The following is a 19,657-nucleotide window of genomic DNA, read 5'->3' as shown; positions in this document are numbered from 1 at the left end:
AGTTTCTGGATCGCCTCGATTTGGATGAGAAAGGCCCTGGAAAGTGGTGGTTGTTTCCATTGATAAGAATGAAGCTATTTCCATGGCTGAAAGAAGAGATGGGAGGGAGTAGGGCAATTGAAGTTGGCTTGGCCCTAAACAAGCATGAAATAGAGCGGTTTCTCTCAAACATGCTTGCAAACCAAAAATCAAATCAGAATACATAATTATCCGAATTGAAACTGATCCGAATGGAAACGTAACTTCAACTGTTCACCATAACTTGCTCCTGAGTTGCAGAAATGATTTTCATAAAAACTGAACTAAAATAGACAAGACACTGAATCGTGTAAATTGCAAAATCATTCTATTGTTTTATCAGACATCAAACGAAACTCGGATAGAACTGTACAGCTTGGATAATAAATATATATATACACACGCATCTGCATTCTTCTGCAGACTCATGGATGAAATAGCATCAGAAAATTGGGGAAAACCTGTGTTGCAATTTACAAAGTGGCAATAACTACAGCTAACAACTCTACCTAAGGGCAGCCGGAGACAATAACAAAGAGCTTTACCTCTCCTTGAAACATTATGTTAATGAAGGGAAACTTCATCATGTAAGTAACATGATGGTGGTTGAAGTTGCTTCAGACGTCGGACAACTTGCTTCATTGTAGGTCTAGTAGAGAGCGAATCAACAGTACAAACAACAGCCAAGTGTAGAATTTCAACCAAGTCATTCTGGGGCCCTGCATCCCATAACCCTGCAGTGAAGAACTCCTTGGCCTGGCCTTGCCGTAAGAGCAAGCATGACCATTGAACAATGTTGAAACCATTTCCGTAAGGAGAAAACGATGGATCCAAAGCTTTCTTATCTGAGAGCAACTCAAGGAGCACCACCCCATAGCTGTAAACATCAGCTTTATCAGAAACACGGCAAGTCATTGCATATTCCGGAGCAACATATCCGAAAGTTCCAGCAACACCCGTGGTAGCATGCGTTTCAGATGTGCCCAAAAGTCTGGCCAAACCAAAGTCTGATAAATAAGCATTGTACTCATCATCCAAGAGGATATTGCTGGGCTTAACATCACGATGGAGAATCCGTGGGACGCACTGATCATGTAGGTAGGCAAGAGCACGGGCTATGTCCAGAGCAATCTTGTAAAGTATCCTCCAATCCATAGCTCTTGCGGACCTCTCCTGAATAAACTTTTCTAAGTTACCACCTGGAAAATAATTGTATACAAGGAATGTTTCCATTTCACTGGCATGATAACCAATAAGAGTGACAAGATTTGGGTGGCGCAATCTCCCAAGGATTTTAATTTCAGCATCAAACTGTTGAAAGCCTTGCAACCGTCCGATTGCAAGCCGCTTTATAGCCAACAAGACTCCAGGGGAGATCTCTGCTTTATAAGTTGACCCAAAACCTCCATTCCCAATACAGTTGCTAGCATTGAAATTCCCCGTGGCCTGCACAACACTGTCAAATGTCAAAGGGACCCCAATGTTTGTGAAAATCGTGACTTCTTTTTTCGTAGTGCTGATAATTTTGGATTTTGAATTCCACTTCCTGGTATATATGAATAAAATAATAAGAGCCAGAAGAACTGAAACAATGGCTGAAGCAGATGTTATTGAAGCTATCTCAATTGAATTGAAACCATTATTTCCATTCCTTCGGGTTGCGGATCCCCTTGGTGATGCAGCATAATTTTGTGAATTCCCTGCTCTCGCTTGATCTGAAGATGACATTGAGGAGTATTCATGACAAGGCTGTAGAAGTGGGTTCCCAAGAAGATTGCTGCATTTCATCAAATTATAACTTGAGGGTAGTGGCCCAGACAAGTTATTGAAGGATACATTGAATGCAGAGAGCTTGGTCACATTTGCCAAACCAGAGGGAATTTTCCCAAAGAGTTTGTTGTTATTGAGCAGAAGAACAGTCAGGTTTCTCAAATTAACCAGACCTTCAGGAATTTCACCAGAAAGAGAATTTGAGGACATCTCCAGAATTTCTAAAGATTGCAACCGGCCAAAGGTGGAAGGAATAGATCTGGTCAGATTGTTACCAGACAAAGAAAGATACCGGAGATCCTTCATCAGCCCAAAACTGCTTGGAATCCAGCCTCGTAACAGGTTCCAGCTCAAATTAAGCGAAACAAGTGAAACCAAGTCTCCAATGCTAGGCGGAATGGACCCGGTAATTTGATTCCCAGACACATCCAAAAATTTGAGAGACTTGCAAATTTTACTCATTTCAGCTGGAATCTGACCAGACATTCTATTGTAGCTAACATTAACATAAAGCGAACCCAACTCATTGCAGTTCTCGAACAAATTCTGTGGAAATGGTCCGCTGAGCAAGTTCTCTCCAGCATAAAATGCATAAGAAATCTGTTTCCCTAACCTTTTTGGTGGGATTGGCACCGACAAGACACTGCCAGTAAAATTGTTATCTCCAAAGTTGTGAAACACAGTAGGACCACCATCTCCTCCAAAGAACTCAAAATGTGTTCCAACTTGAAGTTTTCTTGCCAAAAATGATAAATAAGCAGAAGTCGGGTTGAAGGGTTCAATGGCATATGAATCTGAGGTCAGAACTTCAGGGCATCCCTGGTTGTAGAATCTAGGGATGGAACCTGACAAGGAATTTTCACTGACATCAAACACACTCATACAAGGAACCGCAAGTTCCTCAATAAGCTCTCCAGCAAGCCGCTTATTTGAGCTTAAGTCAAGGTACCGGAGCTTCTTGCAGTAACTAAGACCAATAGGAATTTCCCCGGCAAAAAAATTCTGAGCCAAATTTACCATCTCCAAATCATCACAAGCACCCCAATCACTTGGCAGGTTTCCCTCAAGCGTTGCCCTCGGAACCCATAATATCCTCAGCTTTGAAAGCTTCGTGATTTCAGAAGGAATCCCACCTTGATAAAAATTAAAATCATCCTTTACAGTGCTTCGATCGCCTTTAGCAATGGCAAGGTCATCATATGGATTAAACATATTTGAGAGCACAAGCACAGTCAATCCAGAACAATTTCCAAGCTCAACAGGTATTGGACCACTCAAACTATTCCCTGAAACATCCAACACTTCAAGATTTCGAAGCTGACCGATTTTGTGAGGAATTTGTTCCTCCAATAAATTTGTATACAACAACAACGACCTCAACTGACTACAGTTCCCCAAACTAGCAGGAATCTGCCCAACCAAGTTATTCCCAGACAAATCCAAATGCTCAAGCTTACAACCTTCACCAATATCAGGGGGCAACAAGCCACCGAGCGATGTAAATGACAAGTAAACACCTCGAAACCTTCCAAAAGATCCGGGAACGGTTCCATTCACGAGATTACCAGCCAAATTCAATATCTCCATTTGTTTCAAACTTGAAAGCCAACTTGGTATCTCTCCACTAATGTTATTAAACCCCAAATTAAGAACTCTCAAGTTCTTTATCCCAGAAACACTAACAGGCAAAGTCCCAGATAACAAACTGTTCTCTAGATCAAGTACTTCCAAATTCTCCAACTCCCAAATTTCAGCATGAATTTCACCACCAAATCTATGAAAAGGAAGTGATAAAATTCTAAGTTCACTCAATTTTCCAATAGAAGGCAACAACTTCCCATACAAACCCCCATTACTTTCCCCACAATTCCTTCTAATACCAAATCCATAAAATGGAAATACACTATAATCAGAACAAGAAAACGAGAGAAAAGCATTCGTATTGTTGAAATTACCTTTTTTCCCATTACCAAAACCAGTTATGTTAAGAGACAAAACCTTAGAGTTTTTATCACATGAAACACCAGACCATGAACAGTGACCGGAATTTTCTGTCCAAGTTGATAAAAGCCCTGAAGGATCTAAGACAGACTTCTTAAACTCAAGAAGAACAGCTTTGTCTGAAGAATTATCACCCAAAACGACACTGTTCAATACACAGGAGAAGAGTAAGAAAAATGGCTGCCACTTGATCACTGAAGCTGAAAAGAAACCCATTTTCTAGATACAGGTACTCTAAAACACTAAAAAAATACAGCTTTCATTAAGTTTATTCTACAACAATCCGATGATGAAAATCTGGGCTTTTCTTCCGGTTTCCGTGTGTGTTTTTCTAATATCCTAACCCTAATCTTTTTAGGCTGTTTGGAGGGAGAGAAAAAATTGGAAGAAAAAACTGGGAAAGAAAATTTTCAACAATGAAATGCGCGTCTTACTTGGCTTTTTGTTCTTCTTTCGTCTCTCTGTTTCTCTTTTTCAGAATTTTTATATTTCAATTTAGGAACAATTTATGGAATGGTATGCTAAGTATGCTTTATTTATGAAAGCATCCGAAATATTTTAAATTTTTTAATTGAGTCCTTTTTTATTGGATTTTTTGCTTATTTCCAAATACAGTGGACATATATGCTCTTGTTCACTTAATTGATTTTATTTTCTAATGATTTGACGGCATTTTTGAAAAGAGAATTTTGTGATATTTTATTTGGAAGGAAACAAATAAAAACTATTCTAAGTTCAAATATGTTGGAATATTTAAATTTAAATTTTTATTTATTTTTAAGAATTTTGTTTTTATATTTTCGGATTTAAAAATATAAGTTCAATTATTAACACGATTAATTTTTTATTAAATTTAGGTTATTATAACATCATTTTTTTAACTAGAGTGCTAAGTGGGTTTTTATTTTTTCGTGAATTTATCAAAACAAATTTTACATTCTTCATTGAATTTAAAAATCTAAAAAGTAAAAAAAAATTACATTATTGAAAATAAAAGTAGAAAGTGACTATATTTCAGATATACAAAAAAGTAGAGGTACTTCAAATATATTTTAACCATTATCTAAAACTTTTTTATTTATGTCTTTTAAATTTTTTTTTTCAAAAATTTTGGTTTGTGATGGGTTTTTTATTATTATTTCTTAGTCCTTGAAAATACTCAATAAACAAACGTAAGGAAAAAAGGAAATTTTCATATGTTTGTTTTCAAGAATTTGAGAAAGTTGTCAAAACTTTGAGGGGGCTTTTGGAAATTGAACAAAAATTTCATGGTTCTATTACAAATATTTCGACTTTAGATTTTCAAATATTTGGAAAATTTCTTATATTAGTCGTTGTACTTTATTTTGGTTAATTTTAGTATTTGTACATTTCAAATTTTGTAATTAGTATTGTGCGTGAAGTTGTAGATTAAGTCCATTTTGACAATTCTTAGTATATATACTTTCCAAATCTTAAATTTCCAATCTTGACACAAATGATAGTCATGATTTTATTAACTAATTTTTTTTAGTAATATTTGAAAATAACAAACTGCTGTAGTATTATAAATGTGTTGATATGTTAGTAGCATAATACTTTTTGGAAGTAATAGAATTTAATAAATTTAACAGCTATCTTTTTTAGATTGGAATTTTGAATTTTGAAAAATACAAGGACGAAAAAAAACCAAACTAAAGTATAGGGACTAAATCAATAATATACAAGTAATACAGAGTCTAATAGCAAAATTTAACCTTTTAATTTTCCTGTTGGTTGTCCTTTAAAATAGTTCAAGCCATTAGGATTTGTCGCTTTTAAACGGAAGAGAAAAAACCAACAAGAAGGTGTTTGGGTCCCACAGACCGGTATAAATGCATCAGCACCGTCAATTTATGGCCCTAGTAGTCGTTAGGAATTTAGCTTCCAATATTATCTTTAAGGTCGATTTATACATTTTTTTTAACTTAATTTGTTATTTTCCGTAAATAGTTATTAATATTATATAATTCAAAAAAAAGGATAAACTACTAAAATAATCACTTTTGTTTGCCTCAGGTTATATTTTAGTCACTTATATTTGAAATGTTACGTTTTAGTCTCTTATGTTATCATGTTTAGGGCCCTAGTAGTCGTTAGGAATTTAGCTTCCAATATTATCTTTAAGGTCGATTTATACATTTTTTTAAACTTAATTTGTTATTTCCCGTAAATAGTTATTAATATTATATAATTCAAAAAAAGGGTAAACTACTAAATAATCACTTTTGTTTGCCTCAGGTTATATTTTAGTCACTTATATTTGAAATGCTACGTTTAAATCACTTATGTTATCATGTTGTAACATTTTAATCACTAAGTCATTAATTATCATTAACAGTGTAATGATAAGCTGATGTAGCACGTTAAATCATCATTTCAAACGAAAATTTTAGGTTAAATTCTACAATTGGCTCCTATATTTTTTTATTTTAAGCAATTTAATTTTTTCTTTTATGTTATTTTAACTTTTATTTTTCCCATTTTCTTTTTGTTTCTTCTCTGTTTTCCTCCCTTCTTCATTTCTTTTAACGTAATTTTCATTTGTTAAAACTAGTTAACAAGCTCACCACACTCAAAAAAATTAAATTGTTCAAAAAAATAAAAGTATAGGGATTAGTTTTAACAAATGAAAAACATAGAAAAACTACGTTAAGAGAAATGGAGAAAGGAGGAAAACAGAAGGAGAAACAAAAGAGAATGGAAAAAAAGAAAAAAAAAAGTAAAGTTAAAAAAACATAAAAGAAAAAAATTAAATTGCTCAAAACAAACAAATATGGGGACTGGTTGTATAATTTAACCTAAATTTTTTGTTTGAAATGATAATTTAACGTGTCACGTCAGCTTACCATTACACCGGTAACGGTAATTAATGGCTCAGTTATTAAAATGATACAACGCGATAACGTAAGTGACTAAAACATGACATTTCAAACAAAAGTGACAAAAATATAACCTAAGGTAAATAAAAAAATACTATTTTAATAGTTTAACCTGATAAAATTTTGCTACATTATTTATTGGTTTTCTAAAGTTTTAAGTACAGAAATATCATAATAAATCTGAAAAAGATTTACATATTGTGGATTAAATTAAAATAAATATAAAAGTCACACGTAATTTACATGAAATGAAACTTCATCTTGAAACATCAAAATCCCAAAACCTCGAATTTGTTATCATTAGTTAAAATTAATGTTAAAAACGTTTATTTTATTTCTTACTTAAAAGAAGGGTAAATTTACAAATGGTCATGCAACTAGATTCGCATTTTTGTTTTGGTCACTCAACTTTAAAATTTTCCAATTTAAGCACTAACGTTTGAATTCGTTATTGTTTTGGTTGCCCGCTATTAAATTGATAACGAAAAGCCTTTTTCTAACCGGTATAATAACATATTTAGTCCTCAATACTTACTTATTCTATCAATTTGATCCTAATTCTAAATAATTTAATAAATTTAACCCTTCATATTTACAAATTCTGTCAATTTGACTCTCAAATTTCCTAACCAAAACTTCCAGCTTTTAAAATAGAACATCTATTAATTGTTTTATTTATGGTTGAAAGTATCAAATTCGGTGCATAACTCTTTTTGTTTATATTTTTAAGAAGTTAATAGTAGAAATTAACTAAACATCATTAAAAATAATAGAAAATTTAAAATTTAAAAATATAATATAAAATAAAATTGTATAAATAATTTAATATTTGTAAAAAAAATGTTCACTCTGACTAGCATAATTTTAGTTTTTAATTAATTTGGTAAATGATTTGACATTAAATCAAGTTATTAGTGATACATATTACTTATTGTAAATTAAAAAATTAAAAACAAATAATTAAAATTAAATAAAACACATAATTATCTATTAACCAGTTTATAAAATTAAAAAAAATTATTATCAATGTAACAAGAGGAAATTCAATTAATTCTTTCGCATTTTTTTCTTGTGAAAAATTAAATGTTCATAATGTTTTCTTATATGATTATTGATCAAACAATTGGATTTTTTAAAGATTTTTTTAACTCTTGGTTTAATTTCAAATATCAAGGACCAATTTCCGAGGGCTATTTTTATGTACCTTGAAGGAAATATCATATTATTTACAACAAGAGTAAATCTAAAGTGTTTTTGTTAAGGTTTTTCTATTTCCTTTAGCTAAAATTTATCAATCAAAGGGTTATAAAGCATTATATTCAGAAGAAAACAAATACAAAAAAAAAGAGTAAAAGGAAATAAAATTTCAAGACAAACTTATTGGTATCAGGAATTGGCTTGAAAAACAGCTCGTTAGTTGAGAGAAGTTTTTTTCTTCTTTAGGTATTACAAATTTATAGATGTGAGATGTCTCTATTTTAAAAGCTGAAAGTTTTAATTAGGAAGTTGAGGATGAAATTGATATAATTTGTAAATGTGAAGGGTTAAATTTATTGAATTATTTAGAATTAAGATAAAATTGATAGAATATGTAAATATTTAGGACTAAATGTATTATACCAGTTAGAAAAAGACTTTCCGTTATCAATTTAATAACGAGTGACCAAAATAAGAACAAATTCAAACATTAATGCCTAAATTAAAAAAATTTAAAAATTAAATTACATGCATAATTTGAAAACCATTTATATAGTTTACCCTTTTAAAAGAAAGTATAAACATTGCATGTTACCTTAAGTTTTAAATTTAACATTTAAATTATATAATCAATATAATAATTTAATTAATACAACAACAACACAACATAAAAAAATATTATATGAAATAATATAAACACGATATAAATATAAGAATATATTAAAAAATTTATATCACCTTCTCGAGTCCCTTACACGTTTCCTTAACAGACGAGCCTCATACAATACATGAGTTCTTATTAGACAAACCTCACATTAGGCGTAACGTAGGCATTAAACAATATCATGGTAAGCTCTCACTAAGCTATCTCCACTAGGAGCGCATGAAACTTTAGATCCATTAATTACTTGGCCATTTTAAAATGTCATCTCTCCAATCTAGAAAGTTATATCACCGCGATTGCAAGGAGACAAAGTGTGACTCTAACCATTAATAAACTCAAACACGCATGACATCCTATATCTCCCTTATATGAGCTCGCCTATAGCACACAAGGGACCATAGAGCGCTTAACTCCTTCCTAAACACACTCACCCTCTCAATTCCTCTTACCAACATGCAACTCTCTACCCCGAATTAAAGTGAACCGATATCATTATCACCATCTACTCCTTATTGATTTCATTTGTCAACAAAAATCTATCTAAAATAAATTTTTAATACGTAAAATTGAACATTAAATATAGTTATGAAAATATAAAAGCAGAGTAAATTTTTTTTTATTTTCTTATAATTTTTTTATTTGCAAGCTTTATATATTAGTTACAAATTGTTATGCTTTTTATAACCTAATAATTTTACTTGACAAGCTAAAGGAAAAGCAATCCCTCAATGTGACAAATTGCTTTAAATTAGTGCAGTAGTCAGTAGATACACTTTAAAGCTTTATTTGGATTTCTGAGGTGGGTAAAGAAGTCCACGTGCGTATCCTTCCAGAAGGTAAAGTGGGTCCATTATCCTTTCTTTTTAATTTTCTTATACGCTTTTTGAGATTACCTTTGTTTTTAGGGGACACTATATATTAAGGTAAAAGAATGGGGGTCCCTATGGAAATAAATTTGATTAAAGTGAAAGTAAAATTAGTGAGATTTTCCATGGGAACCCAAATTGCCAAGTTGCCATATTGAAGTCGAGGTTCTATTTTTTTAAAAGAAAAATAAATATTTTCATTAACCAAATGCATCAAGCTCTGGTTTCAGATTCCACAACATTGACAGGGAATTTGCTTAGTATGACTACAGTCCCAAATATTAAACATGATCTTATGCAAGAAAGCAACAAAAATTAAGCATTGGCACTAAACATGAAAAAAGTACATAAGAATGGCTGAAATCAGCATATCAGATTTATTGACTTAAACCATAACGTCTGTAAACCATAACGTTAATTCCCATGCTGCTTGATAGAGATGCGGCCGTTCCCGATCCTTGTTCAAGGTTTTATGTTGCCATTGCTGAAGCTGATATTGTAGTCGACGCAGATGGGGGTGTGTTATTTTATTTTATTTTTGTGTGTGTACTATTGCAGATATTCTTCTATTATTATAAGTAGAGATAATGTGGCAGAGGATAACTTCTAACCTTTTTGCTGATTTCATTGAATTACTGTCTTAACCAAATTTGATAATCTGCTCCTTTATCAATGAACTTTTGCCAACTCCCATCCAACTGATTTTCCTTTGAAGGATTCCAATCGAAATGCCCTAGCTTGATCACTAGCATATTGCTGACCTGAGCAACATAACCTTCGGTATTGGCGTGGTATATCTTGACAGAACTTCGGCAGTGGATCCCAGCCCGTCTTCGAGCTTCTATTAATTCCGTCAAGACATCACGGATGCCAAATTCATAGAAGTGGTCATAAAATATCACAGGCTGCAATATTAAGAGTGGAAAATGTCACAAGAGTGCATTATAAAAGTATGAAATCTAGATCATGTCCATCCTTTGATGCTCCGTTATTAGACATTTGAAGAAATAGGGAAAAAAAACATACTGTAAAAGAACATATATTTCTCAGAGTTCTGGTTGTGCCCATGTTTAGAATCATATAGAGATTTTGATGACAACTTACAGTTCCCGGATGCGTCAAGATGTAAGCATATCCTTGTGTAAGCTTATCACGGGGAAAAGGCCAGTGACCCTAAAATAAAACTCAAAAGTTAGAAATTTTAGATTGATGCAGACATTATTTACGGAAAAGGTGTCAGAGATCACAAGTTCATGAGACACTTTATAGCCATCTACAGGTACTTGGGTTGATGAAGAGGTGTCAGAGATCACAAGTTCATGAACTGAAATGACTGCAAGATGTATACACTATTCTGAAATTGGCTATGCTCTAATCTGGACTAAAAAGGAGAAAAGAGATTACTTTAACCCTCAAAGTGAGACATGAAAGCCATAGAATCTTAAAAGTTCCTTTTAGCTTCAGGATTAAGGTGTTAACAAAAGTACACTTATGCGACTCTCAGAAAAATGGTACTGCTTCGAGTTTGTGTACTGCATATGCAATGTATATATGCACTTCCATTAGAGATATAGGGAGCACCTGGGTAGATCCCGTATCATGGTTCTCTAAAAACGTACATGCGCGTGAAGGCCACCATCCCATTACTCCTGTTGGTTTTCCTTGAGGATCTATCAGTCTCCAGTATTGATCATGTAAAGCAGAGTGGAGTATCCCCTGCAATGGCAAATTATTTCTTCATTTGGAGGAAGCAGCAGCTATCTTGACAACAAATTTTCTATAATGCTTATAATGGAAATTATATGGTCATCGGAAACATGAGGTTAGCCCATATTTCAGATAAATGATACACAACAATTTCCTGATAGGAATTATAATGATAATGGGACGTTAATTTATTTAACATGCACAAAGTATAAATAGACAAAGCAAAAGGGGAGCAGGCAGGCAGGGCCCCCTTTGGCTTGTCCAAACACTAGCCTTTTTAGTAATTTCTTTCTCAAAATGGGGTAAAAATCTATCAAGGAATACCTTTGTCGTGACATCAAAAGCTGAGGAAGTACCACCAGTGGCATTGATCCAGTTTACTATCCGTTGCCGGTGAGCATCTAGACATGTAAACAATGTCCCAAATATCATTGTAGGGACTAGGGTAACTCTAAGAATATATATATTAAGGGACAAAGAAACACATGGTACTTTCATCTAGTGACCAGAAAGACCTAGAGGCACAAAACATGAGTAAGAGAGGCTTCCTGATTTAAAATGGGGATCATGTTGCACACTGCACAAAGTCTGAAACTGATTTAAAAACTCCTGAATAACGTGTAAACCAAGCCAACCACCCCCCCAAAAAAAAAAAAAGAAAGAAACAAGCGAAGTTGACTAAACAACCAAAAACAACTTTTGTGCAATGAATATGATACTATTGACACAAATTAGAGGGAAAAAACTTCATATATCATAACTTTGACTATTGACAAGAACTTTTGAAAAGCCCCCGTATAAGATCTACTTCAATAAAATGCCTGGCAAAGAAGTTGTAATTTTGAGAATGGGAACAAAAGATTATACAAGCTTAAGGAAATTGGAGTTTGCTATTGTCCAAAATCTCGAACAAAATCAGACAAAATTTTCATATTTCATAGGTAATATTAAATGATTACCTTGATTGTAACATAAGTTACCATGTTCATAAGCCATACTGTCCCAATATTCTCCTATAGCAAATGCAGGATTTGAAGCTTCTATATATTCTTTCACAAAGGTTCCAGAGAAGCCTCTGCAAACAAGGCATTAGTGCTGTTAACAACGGCATCATCCATGGTATGCTTCAAATGCTTTTGCCTTCTATTTCCACCTTTTTGGAGTCCAGTAATTAAGGCAGTTCTCATCCAAAAACTCAAACTAATCTTTGAACTTTGTAATGCATTGCAAGTATCAACAATTTCTCTTTCTGGAATATATAAATAATACATATATGTATACTAAGCTTGTATGTATGAAGTATTGCAACTCTATGCAATATCAGGCTATTCAAATTCTTAGATAATTGAGCCTGAATACATGATATTAGAAATATTGCAAGAACTTGGCTTACTACCAAAAAAGAAAAAGAAGTATTGCATGAAATGATGCATTATAATTTCTACGTTATAAAATACCAACTTAATTCAAACATGTAGAATTACAAGGTTGGTTTTAAGTGCTTACATGTTTCCCCCTGCCAGTGGTTTACCACTACAAAATGTTTACATTAATTATATAGTTTTTAATATTTCACTGTTACATTAATTATTATTTTTATTAACGTATATATTGTTCACATGCAACACACACGATAAATAAAAGGATGACATGTAAGTATAGAAGGACAACAGAAACACCTCACCTCACAAAGTCAAGCCGCCACCCATCATAACCAATATCATTACGGAGCCAGTATAACCATTCCTTTACATCTTTTCGCACAAAGTGCTGCGAATGATCAACATTTGGTGCCGCATGGAAGATATCACCTAAAAGTAACACTTATCAGTTAAATTTATAGGAAGTCATATTTTTTTATGAACTCAATAATTGGAAATATCATTCCATCTGGTTCAATCAATACCAATCTCTAATGTAGTTAGTCAGCACTTTGTCAAAATGTCATTGCTCTAGTTCACATATTTTAGATCAGTTTCTAGTAGCCACTGGACTTTGATTAAATGAATAGGGGTGGCAAAAAGCCCCTAACCAGCTAGGTTCTGCCAATCCCCCACACTATAGGGGTACGGCTTAAAAAAGATCAGGTTTTGGGGCGGGGTGGGACAATTTGCTCATTCAAATTTTGGGGTCAAGTCGGGGCAGGTAAAATTTACCCGTCCCAATATCTTTACTAGAATGCTCCTCTTTTAATTTTATATCTTTTATATTTTTGAATTTTCTATGAATTTATAACATTTTAATTTTATAAAAAAATAATTTAGATTACAATTTCTTAATTTTTCAATATTTTACATGATATATTTAGTTTACTTTTATCATATAGAAGATTATGTAAAATTTTGAGATGGATTGAGGTGGGATCGGCAAAATCATTCCAGGATTGGAGTCACAAGCTAAAGTATTGAATAAAGTTGGGGCAGGTGGTTGGAGTATATATAAGTAAAAATCAGGTTGGGGTCGGGGCAGGCAATAAACTATCTCTTCCAGCTGCTATCTCTATAAATGAATGAAGAGTATAATTTAATATGGTAAAACTCAATCCACCTCTGAGTGTCTTTTTTTATTATTTAAATTTTCTTTTACCAGGAAAATGTAGAAACCTATTTAAAGGTTATTGATTTGATTAAGAAACATAACTGTTTAAAACCTTTGCAAATTGCTAGAGCCTAGTTCCACATAAAACACAACAAACATAGCCTTAAATTTGACAATCATGATCCAGGTTGCTACTCAATTCAGCACTTCTAAAACAAACTAATATCATATACATACCACTTGAAGGATTCCCACGGCCCTGGAAATTTGGATCATCACAAACAATAGCTTCAGGCCCCCATGCAAGTTTGCCGCCGAAAATATTCCAGACACCATTTGGACTCTGAAATGAGCAAAAATTATTTAAACCATAGACTTGTTAAGTTATTGTCATGCTTTCAGCCATGCCATTAAAAGATCAGTAATGCCATAGTTAGAAGTTTATACTTCTGTATTTATGTAATTTGACTTCACAAAGAAAGGTTAGCAGCAAACTTTTTTCTCAGTTTTTGTAGTTAAGATTGTATACAATGGATTATTAACAACCACAAAATAAATTGGTTTTCCAGTATTTGAACTTAAAATAAGCAAATAAGCAAAAGGACACGTACAGCAATAAATAACCAAACTCTCTTGGAAAATAGAAAACAAATAAAGAATCCAAAACCACTCACTTTATTCTTACATAGTTTCAAATCAAAGGGACATTTAGTTATAGATAAAATATACATATTTGAGATTACTGATCATAGTTTGCAGAACATGAAGAATACCTCTTTGTCAGAGTGAAGTTTACCAAGTCTTTCAGATATGGAAATACAGTCACAAAAAAAAAAGTAAATTTGGGACTTTAGAAAAAGCAATTATCAAGGTAAAAAGACAAGCAGGGGCTACCTGCTTATGCGCGCATCTATGGTTAAGCACAATATCTCCCAATGCCTGCGTACATAGGCAACAAAATATAAGGTTCAGTTCACCATAAAAGTATCATGTTTGCAGCTTCCAAGAGGAAAGATGAGGTTTCATGATAATGTACCCTTAAATAGCTTTTAAAGAATATAAGATTAGTTCAAAAGTCAAAATAACAGTTGTATCTGCTCCAAACACTTTGTTATTACTCCCAATGATTTTCTGAATAATGCCCATAAATATACAGAGAAATTCCACTTTGAACCAAAAATAAGAAAATGTCAGAAGCAAGAAGAAAGGAAACCCAAAAATTAAGCACTAAAGCTACTATTCATAAAAATTGGTCCACATACCAGAAGTTCCTGAGAATGCATTTCCTCTATACAAGATTTCAGGTCTTCGACAGATCCATATGAGGAGTTCAAGTTGTAAAGATCAGAAGGCATATAACCTGCATGTTATTCCATAAAACTTATAACAGTGTGTGAAACACAAAAATGAACCTCCACAATGTTTAACAACCGCAAATATATTAATTGATATGATATTCTTACTACTGAACACATAAAGTCAGAAGAAAAACTAACAGCTCATTAAGTTGATTTCTTAGGATTGCAACATTATCATAACATGAGCATGACATTGTTCTCCGGTCCAGAATAACCACATGCATACAGTGTATGTCATCTATAATGACAATTTATTTTATAAAAGGTGATAGAATAGCTTAAATTTCAGATGAACAAGAATTCTGATGACAAACAAGATAATAGTAGATGAAATAATTGAAACTATTGGAGATTTACCTTGGGGTGCAACAGATTGTGTTGGTGGTGGGAGCCATACTGCTGTTATCCCAGAATGAGATAAATCAGCTGCCTTGAAAGCTAGCTCCTGGTACCATTGCCTTCTCCAACTTTCCCAATTGAAACCTTGGAACTTGAAGACCAAGAAATTAAGAATTATGAGTGATAAAAGTTTGAACAATAGATTGATATCTGCTTTAATGAATAATACTTTTATCTGTTTCATAGTTAGACATCAATAACCTCACACGAGCCTCAATCAAATAAGCTTAAGTTCCTTTGGTAGGGAAAAAAAAGTTATCTCTAGTCCTACCAAGTTTACCATAAAAATGAGACAAGATGGACAAAGAATGAAGTTATAGGCAAGAAAATGTTCCTGATGTAATCAGAGAATTCTCTAGGTGCCTTGAAAGATTTTGAAAATACATCATAGACAGCACCACCATATGACCAAAACAGAAAAAGAAAACCTTTACCCACCTTGTAAGATTTAAGGAATGAAAGCAATAAGGTATCATGTGGTGTGAGTCTGATTGATCAGCCATGGATTTAGATTCATTTATTTTAATCGTGTGCATACTTAAGATCGTAAATCAGTCATTCCAACTACTCCAAGGAATGAATTACATAGCATGGATCCATGCTACCATAAGTTAGTATTAGAAAAGGTGTAATGCTCCCTTAAATAAACAAATACAAAACCTAAAAATATGTAAACTAGATGTAAGTCCTATCATTAGCCAAATAAAATCATTTCATTTTCCAAACATAATAGATATTTGACCAGGATGATATATTTAATAGATATCTCAGCTTTAAGTTAAAATCATGAAGCCTCTGTTAGTCAGTGTCATAAGGTATGAATCAAGACTGAGTAAACCCAACCATCAACTCACCACAATTTCTCGTCCTGTTCCAGTTCCTGGCTCTGCATTGAGTTTCAAAATCTAATAAAAATTAGATATGATCCTTCTACAAAGTTGTTTAGATAACGATAAGAAGTACATTTAAGAAAAAAAGAAAAAGAAAGGAAAACTAACCTATTTTTGTTTCTTCTCGAATCCTCTTCCATTTAACTGTCTTTCGCTGGAGTGCTCGCTCCAAAGCTTTCCGTTTCTTCTCTATTACTTCTTTTTCAATAACATGTTCAGTCAGCATATCACCTTCTCTTAGCTTTTCTTGAGCAATAGACCAAACCTCATCAAGTTTGGGCAATTCCAACGATTTAAAATTGGAATTTAAGGCTTTAGATATGTCAGTCTTTCTAGGAGGAAACTTTGGACGGATGCTCCTAATCCTTCTTGCCATCCACTGAGGTATCTCCTTACGTGGACCATAACTCAGAAGTTTCCATTTCTGTGAATCATCATCAGTCAAAAGGTCTATCCTCCCACCATTAGCTATATAGATGACGTCTTCATCATCTTCCTTTTCTGATCTTTCCTTCAACAACAATGACTGTGCCATCTCTGCTCTCTGTCTCCACATCTTTAAAGCACTCTCAGATGTCCTCAGTGACCTCTGCAGGGCTTCACATCTTCTCATGTAGGCATTTTCTCTTGAACATGTTATTTCTTTGGAAGCATCAACAGCAGCCTTGATGCTTTCCAACTCAGCCTTAAAAGCCTTGGACAAAACCTTCTTTCTTTCAACTGCTTCTTTCTTTATTTTCTCCAATAAAGACCTAATCTCCTCTTCCTGCTCAAGAGCCTTTTTCCTACTCAACTCTTGGAATTCAAGCAATGCCTTCTCAGCATTACTGGATCGGAGTTCAGCTGCATTTGCTTGTACTTGGGCCTGTTGCAACTCCAGTTTCAACCTATCAAGCTCACTCTTTGAAACCAATAGTTGAGCTTCTAAATCACTGACAGCACCTTGTAACTTAATATTCTCAGACTGAGCAGAAGCAATAACATCAATGGGATTTACAGCGTCAGTGAATACTGCTACAGCTTGTGTAGCCTCATCAATGGCATTTTCTGCCACATCAAGGGCCTTATTTATAGCATCTTTAGACTCCACTATAATTGAGAATATAGTACCTTCGGTTGATTTTCTTATCTGTTCGTCAATTTGAAAAGCAGACTCAGCAGCCAAGGTTTCTGCAGCTGAAACCCTCAGCTTGGCATCTTCTAATATGTGAGATGTGGCCTGTCGGAAAGCAACCTCCGCTAACTTTTCAACTTGTACTGCAAGTTCAACAGCATCTTGTCTTGCAAGAACCAACTTAGATTCCAACGCAAATTTCTCTTTCACTGACTCCTGTAGCTTCTGATGGAACAGAGATTTGGTCGACTCCAGTTCTGAAACAGCCAGTTCTTTGTCATGTAAAACGGAAGCCACATATTCCTTCTGTTTAGCCTCAGAACTAGCAAAGTCTTCAAGCAATTGATCTCTTTCTTTTTCAAGGGCTGCTTGTCTGGCCTTAACCTCAGAAAGAGCCTTTCTCGCCTCCACTAACTCATCTTCTTTCATCTCCAACATTTCATAACTCCCCAACAAAGAACCATCCTCATCATCTGTGACATTGTCTTTGGAATTATCCTGCCACAGAAATTAAAAAAAAAAAATCAGGATCCATTCCCAACTTCTTTGCACAACACTCGCTTAGCTTTTACATTCATTTATTTCTTAAATAAAGGAAAACTAATGACAAACACTCATGACTCACCCTATTTGAGGCAACAACTATTCTTGGTCTGCACTGCCAGTTTCCAGTAAGTAAATTCTTCCTGCAAGAACATCATCTTCCATCAATGATTTGATAATAAGTTCGCATTTCCTATAACAGCCATTCATTTCTAAATAAGTATATGTATAAAAGTCAAACCATCATATAAATACCAAAGAAAAAGACAAGAGGCTTTGAGGAAGTTATCCAAAAAAGCATGGAGTTCAAACTTATACAAAGAACCTTTTCCTGTTAGAAGAGCCTCCCAAGACTAAATGAAACTGCCCACGTGGCGTGCCTAATGAAACAACAGGGAAGTGGGGAAGAAGCACCCCAAAGGCTGAACTTGGTAATACAAAAACACCCATTTTGCTTTCTGTCAAGAGACAATAAGAACTTTAGCAACCTTTTGGACTTTACAAAACCAACTATAATTAATTAGCAAACAAGTTTCTGTCATAAAAAGCAAGTCACCTTCTGCGTTATAATTAAAAAAAAGAAGAAGAAGAAGAAGACATTGCCCTGATAATTGCTTCCAGAAAAAACAAATCAATAAAGATCTCAAGACCAGCATAAACAAATAAAGATCTGTAGAGAAACAAAAAAGTAAAAAAGACAGAGATAAACCTCTTAAAAGTGAACATTGTGATGCATTTTTACACAAAAGTCATTAAATCATGTAAGAGTAAAGAAATTTAAATCAGAAAAAAGTCTGCTCTATAGGAGCAGATAATGCCATTGTCTAGACTATTGATTCAAAAACAAATAAATAAGAGAGACACGAAACCAACCTAAGAAACTAATCAATTCTAGCAGAAACAAAAGTAAAAAATACAAAACAAATAACCATAATAGAGAACATTTTAATGCATCCAAATAAGCCATTGGATTATGTAAAACAAATGAAAACATGTTTAAAAGACCAAAAAAAAAACAACGAAACCTGATATGTATTGAGCTGAAAAGAGTTGTGGGAATTCAGTTCATTGTATAGGTTGAAGGGTCGAGTATTTTATTAGACAAAAGAGAAAATAAAAAGGAGAAATTGGGTTTGGAGATCAGCATTTGCAGAGGAAACAAGAAAAGGGAAGAGAGAGGAAATGGAGGGGGTGAGTCAGGCAGTTTCTATGGTAGAGAAAAGTGGAGTGGCCTTTTTAGATTTGCGTCATTTTACTTAAATTATAATAATAGTAGTTATTATTTATGTCATATTTATGCAATTTGACTGTCAATCTATTGCCCTCAGGTGCACTTCTAGGTTCCAACAAGCTTTGTTTTTCCACTCAAATACAAAAACTGATATTGAAGTATTTTTAGTTTTGTATTTTTGCCTTTTTGAATAAACATATCAAAATATCTATATTATATTAATTATTTAAAATTTAAAATTAATTTTATATTTATGTATATAATTATATTAAAAATTTTAAAATATTTTATCATCATTGATTTTATAAATAATTTACAATAATTGTTTTTTATACACTATATTAATTATTTAAAAATTACTTAAAAATTAATATTTCATATATTATTATATTAAATTATTTAAATATAATGTAAATTAATTAATTTTTTACTTTCTAGCATTATATTTAAAAATACATTTT

The 19,657-nt window shown here is 33.2% G+C and overlaps 2 protein-coding genes across 7 annotated transcripts; both read right to left on the bottom strand.

The window, feature by feature from the left end:
- Positions 1 to 329: 329 nt before the first annotated feature.
- Positions 330 to 4,239, bottom strand: LOC107911841 (LRR receptor-like serine/threonine-protein kinase RPK2). Its single transcript, XM_016839794.2, has one exon. It carries the CDS (start codon positions 4,003 to 4,005, stop codon positions 583 to 585), a length of 3,423 nt encoding a protein of 1,140 aa, XP_016695283.2. The 5' UTR covers positions 4,006 to 4,239; the 3' UTR covers positions 330 to 582.
- Positions 4,240 to 9,712: 5,473 nt separating this feature from the next.
- On the bottom strand, positions 9,713 to 19,212 carry LOC107911840 (uncharacterized). 6 transcript variants are annotated; one of them, XM_016839791.2, is made up of 17 exons: positions 18,991 to 19,208; positions 18,522 to 18,635; positions 18,291 to 18,423; positions 18,048 to 18,108; positions 16,417 to 17,920; positions 16,273 to 16,304; positions 15,377 to 15,509; positions 14,924 to 15,021; positions 14,556 to 14,600; positions 13,899 to 14,004; positions 12,808 to 12,934; positions 12,083 to 12,198; positions 11,448 to 11,524; positions 10,998 to 11,132; positions 10,521 to 10,589; positions 10,028 to 10,321; positions 9,713 to 9,906 (listed from the first exon to the last, which is right to left on the bottom strand). In XM_016839791.2, the coding sequence occupies exons 2-16, from the start codon at positions 18,619 to 18,621 to the stop codon at positions 10,049 to 10,051; spliced, it is 3,009 nt and encodes a 1,002-aa protein (XP_016695280.2). In that variant the 5' UTR covers positions 18,622 to 18,635; positions 18,991 to 19,208; the 3' UTR covers positions 9,713 to 9,906; positions 10,028 to 10,048. The 6 variants fall into 6 exon arrangements, with proteins under 6 accessions (XP_016695280.2, XP_040961688.1, XP_040961689.1 ...); XM_041105754.1 differs by having other exon boundaries at positions 9,713 to 10,321; positions 18,991 to 19,209; XM_041105755.1 differs by having other exon boundaries at positions 9,713 to 10,321; positions 18,522 to 18,569.
- Between the last annotated feature and the right edge of the window lie 445 nt (positions 19,213 to 19,657).

Source organism: Gossypium hirsutum, chromosome D11 (genome assembly GCF_007990345.1).
Source record: "Gossypium hirsutum isolate 1008001.06 chromosome D11, Gossypium_hirsutum_v2.1, whole genome shotgun sequence".
Classification (NCBI taxonomy): domain Eukaryota; kingdom Viridiplantae; phylum Streptophyta; class Magnoliopsida; order Malvales; family Malvaceae; genus Gossypium; species Gossypium hirsutum.
Note: the sequence above shows the minus strand (reverse complement) of the source record. Positions and strands in the feature narration are given on the sequence as shown.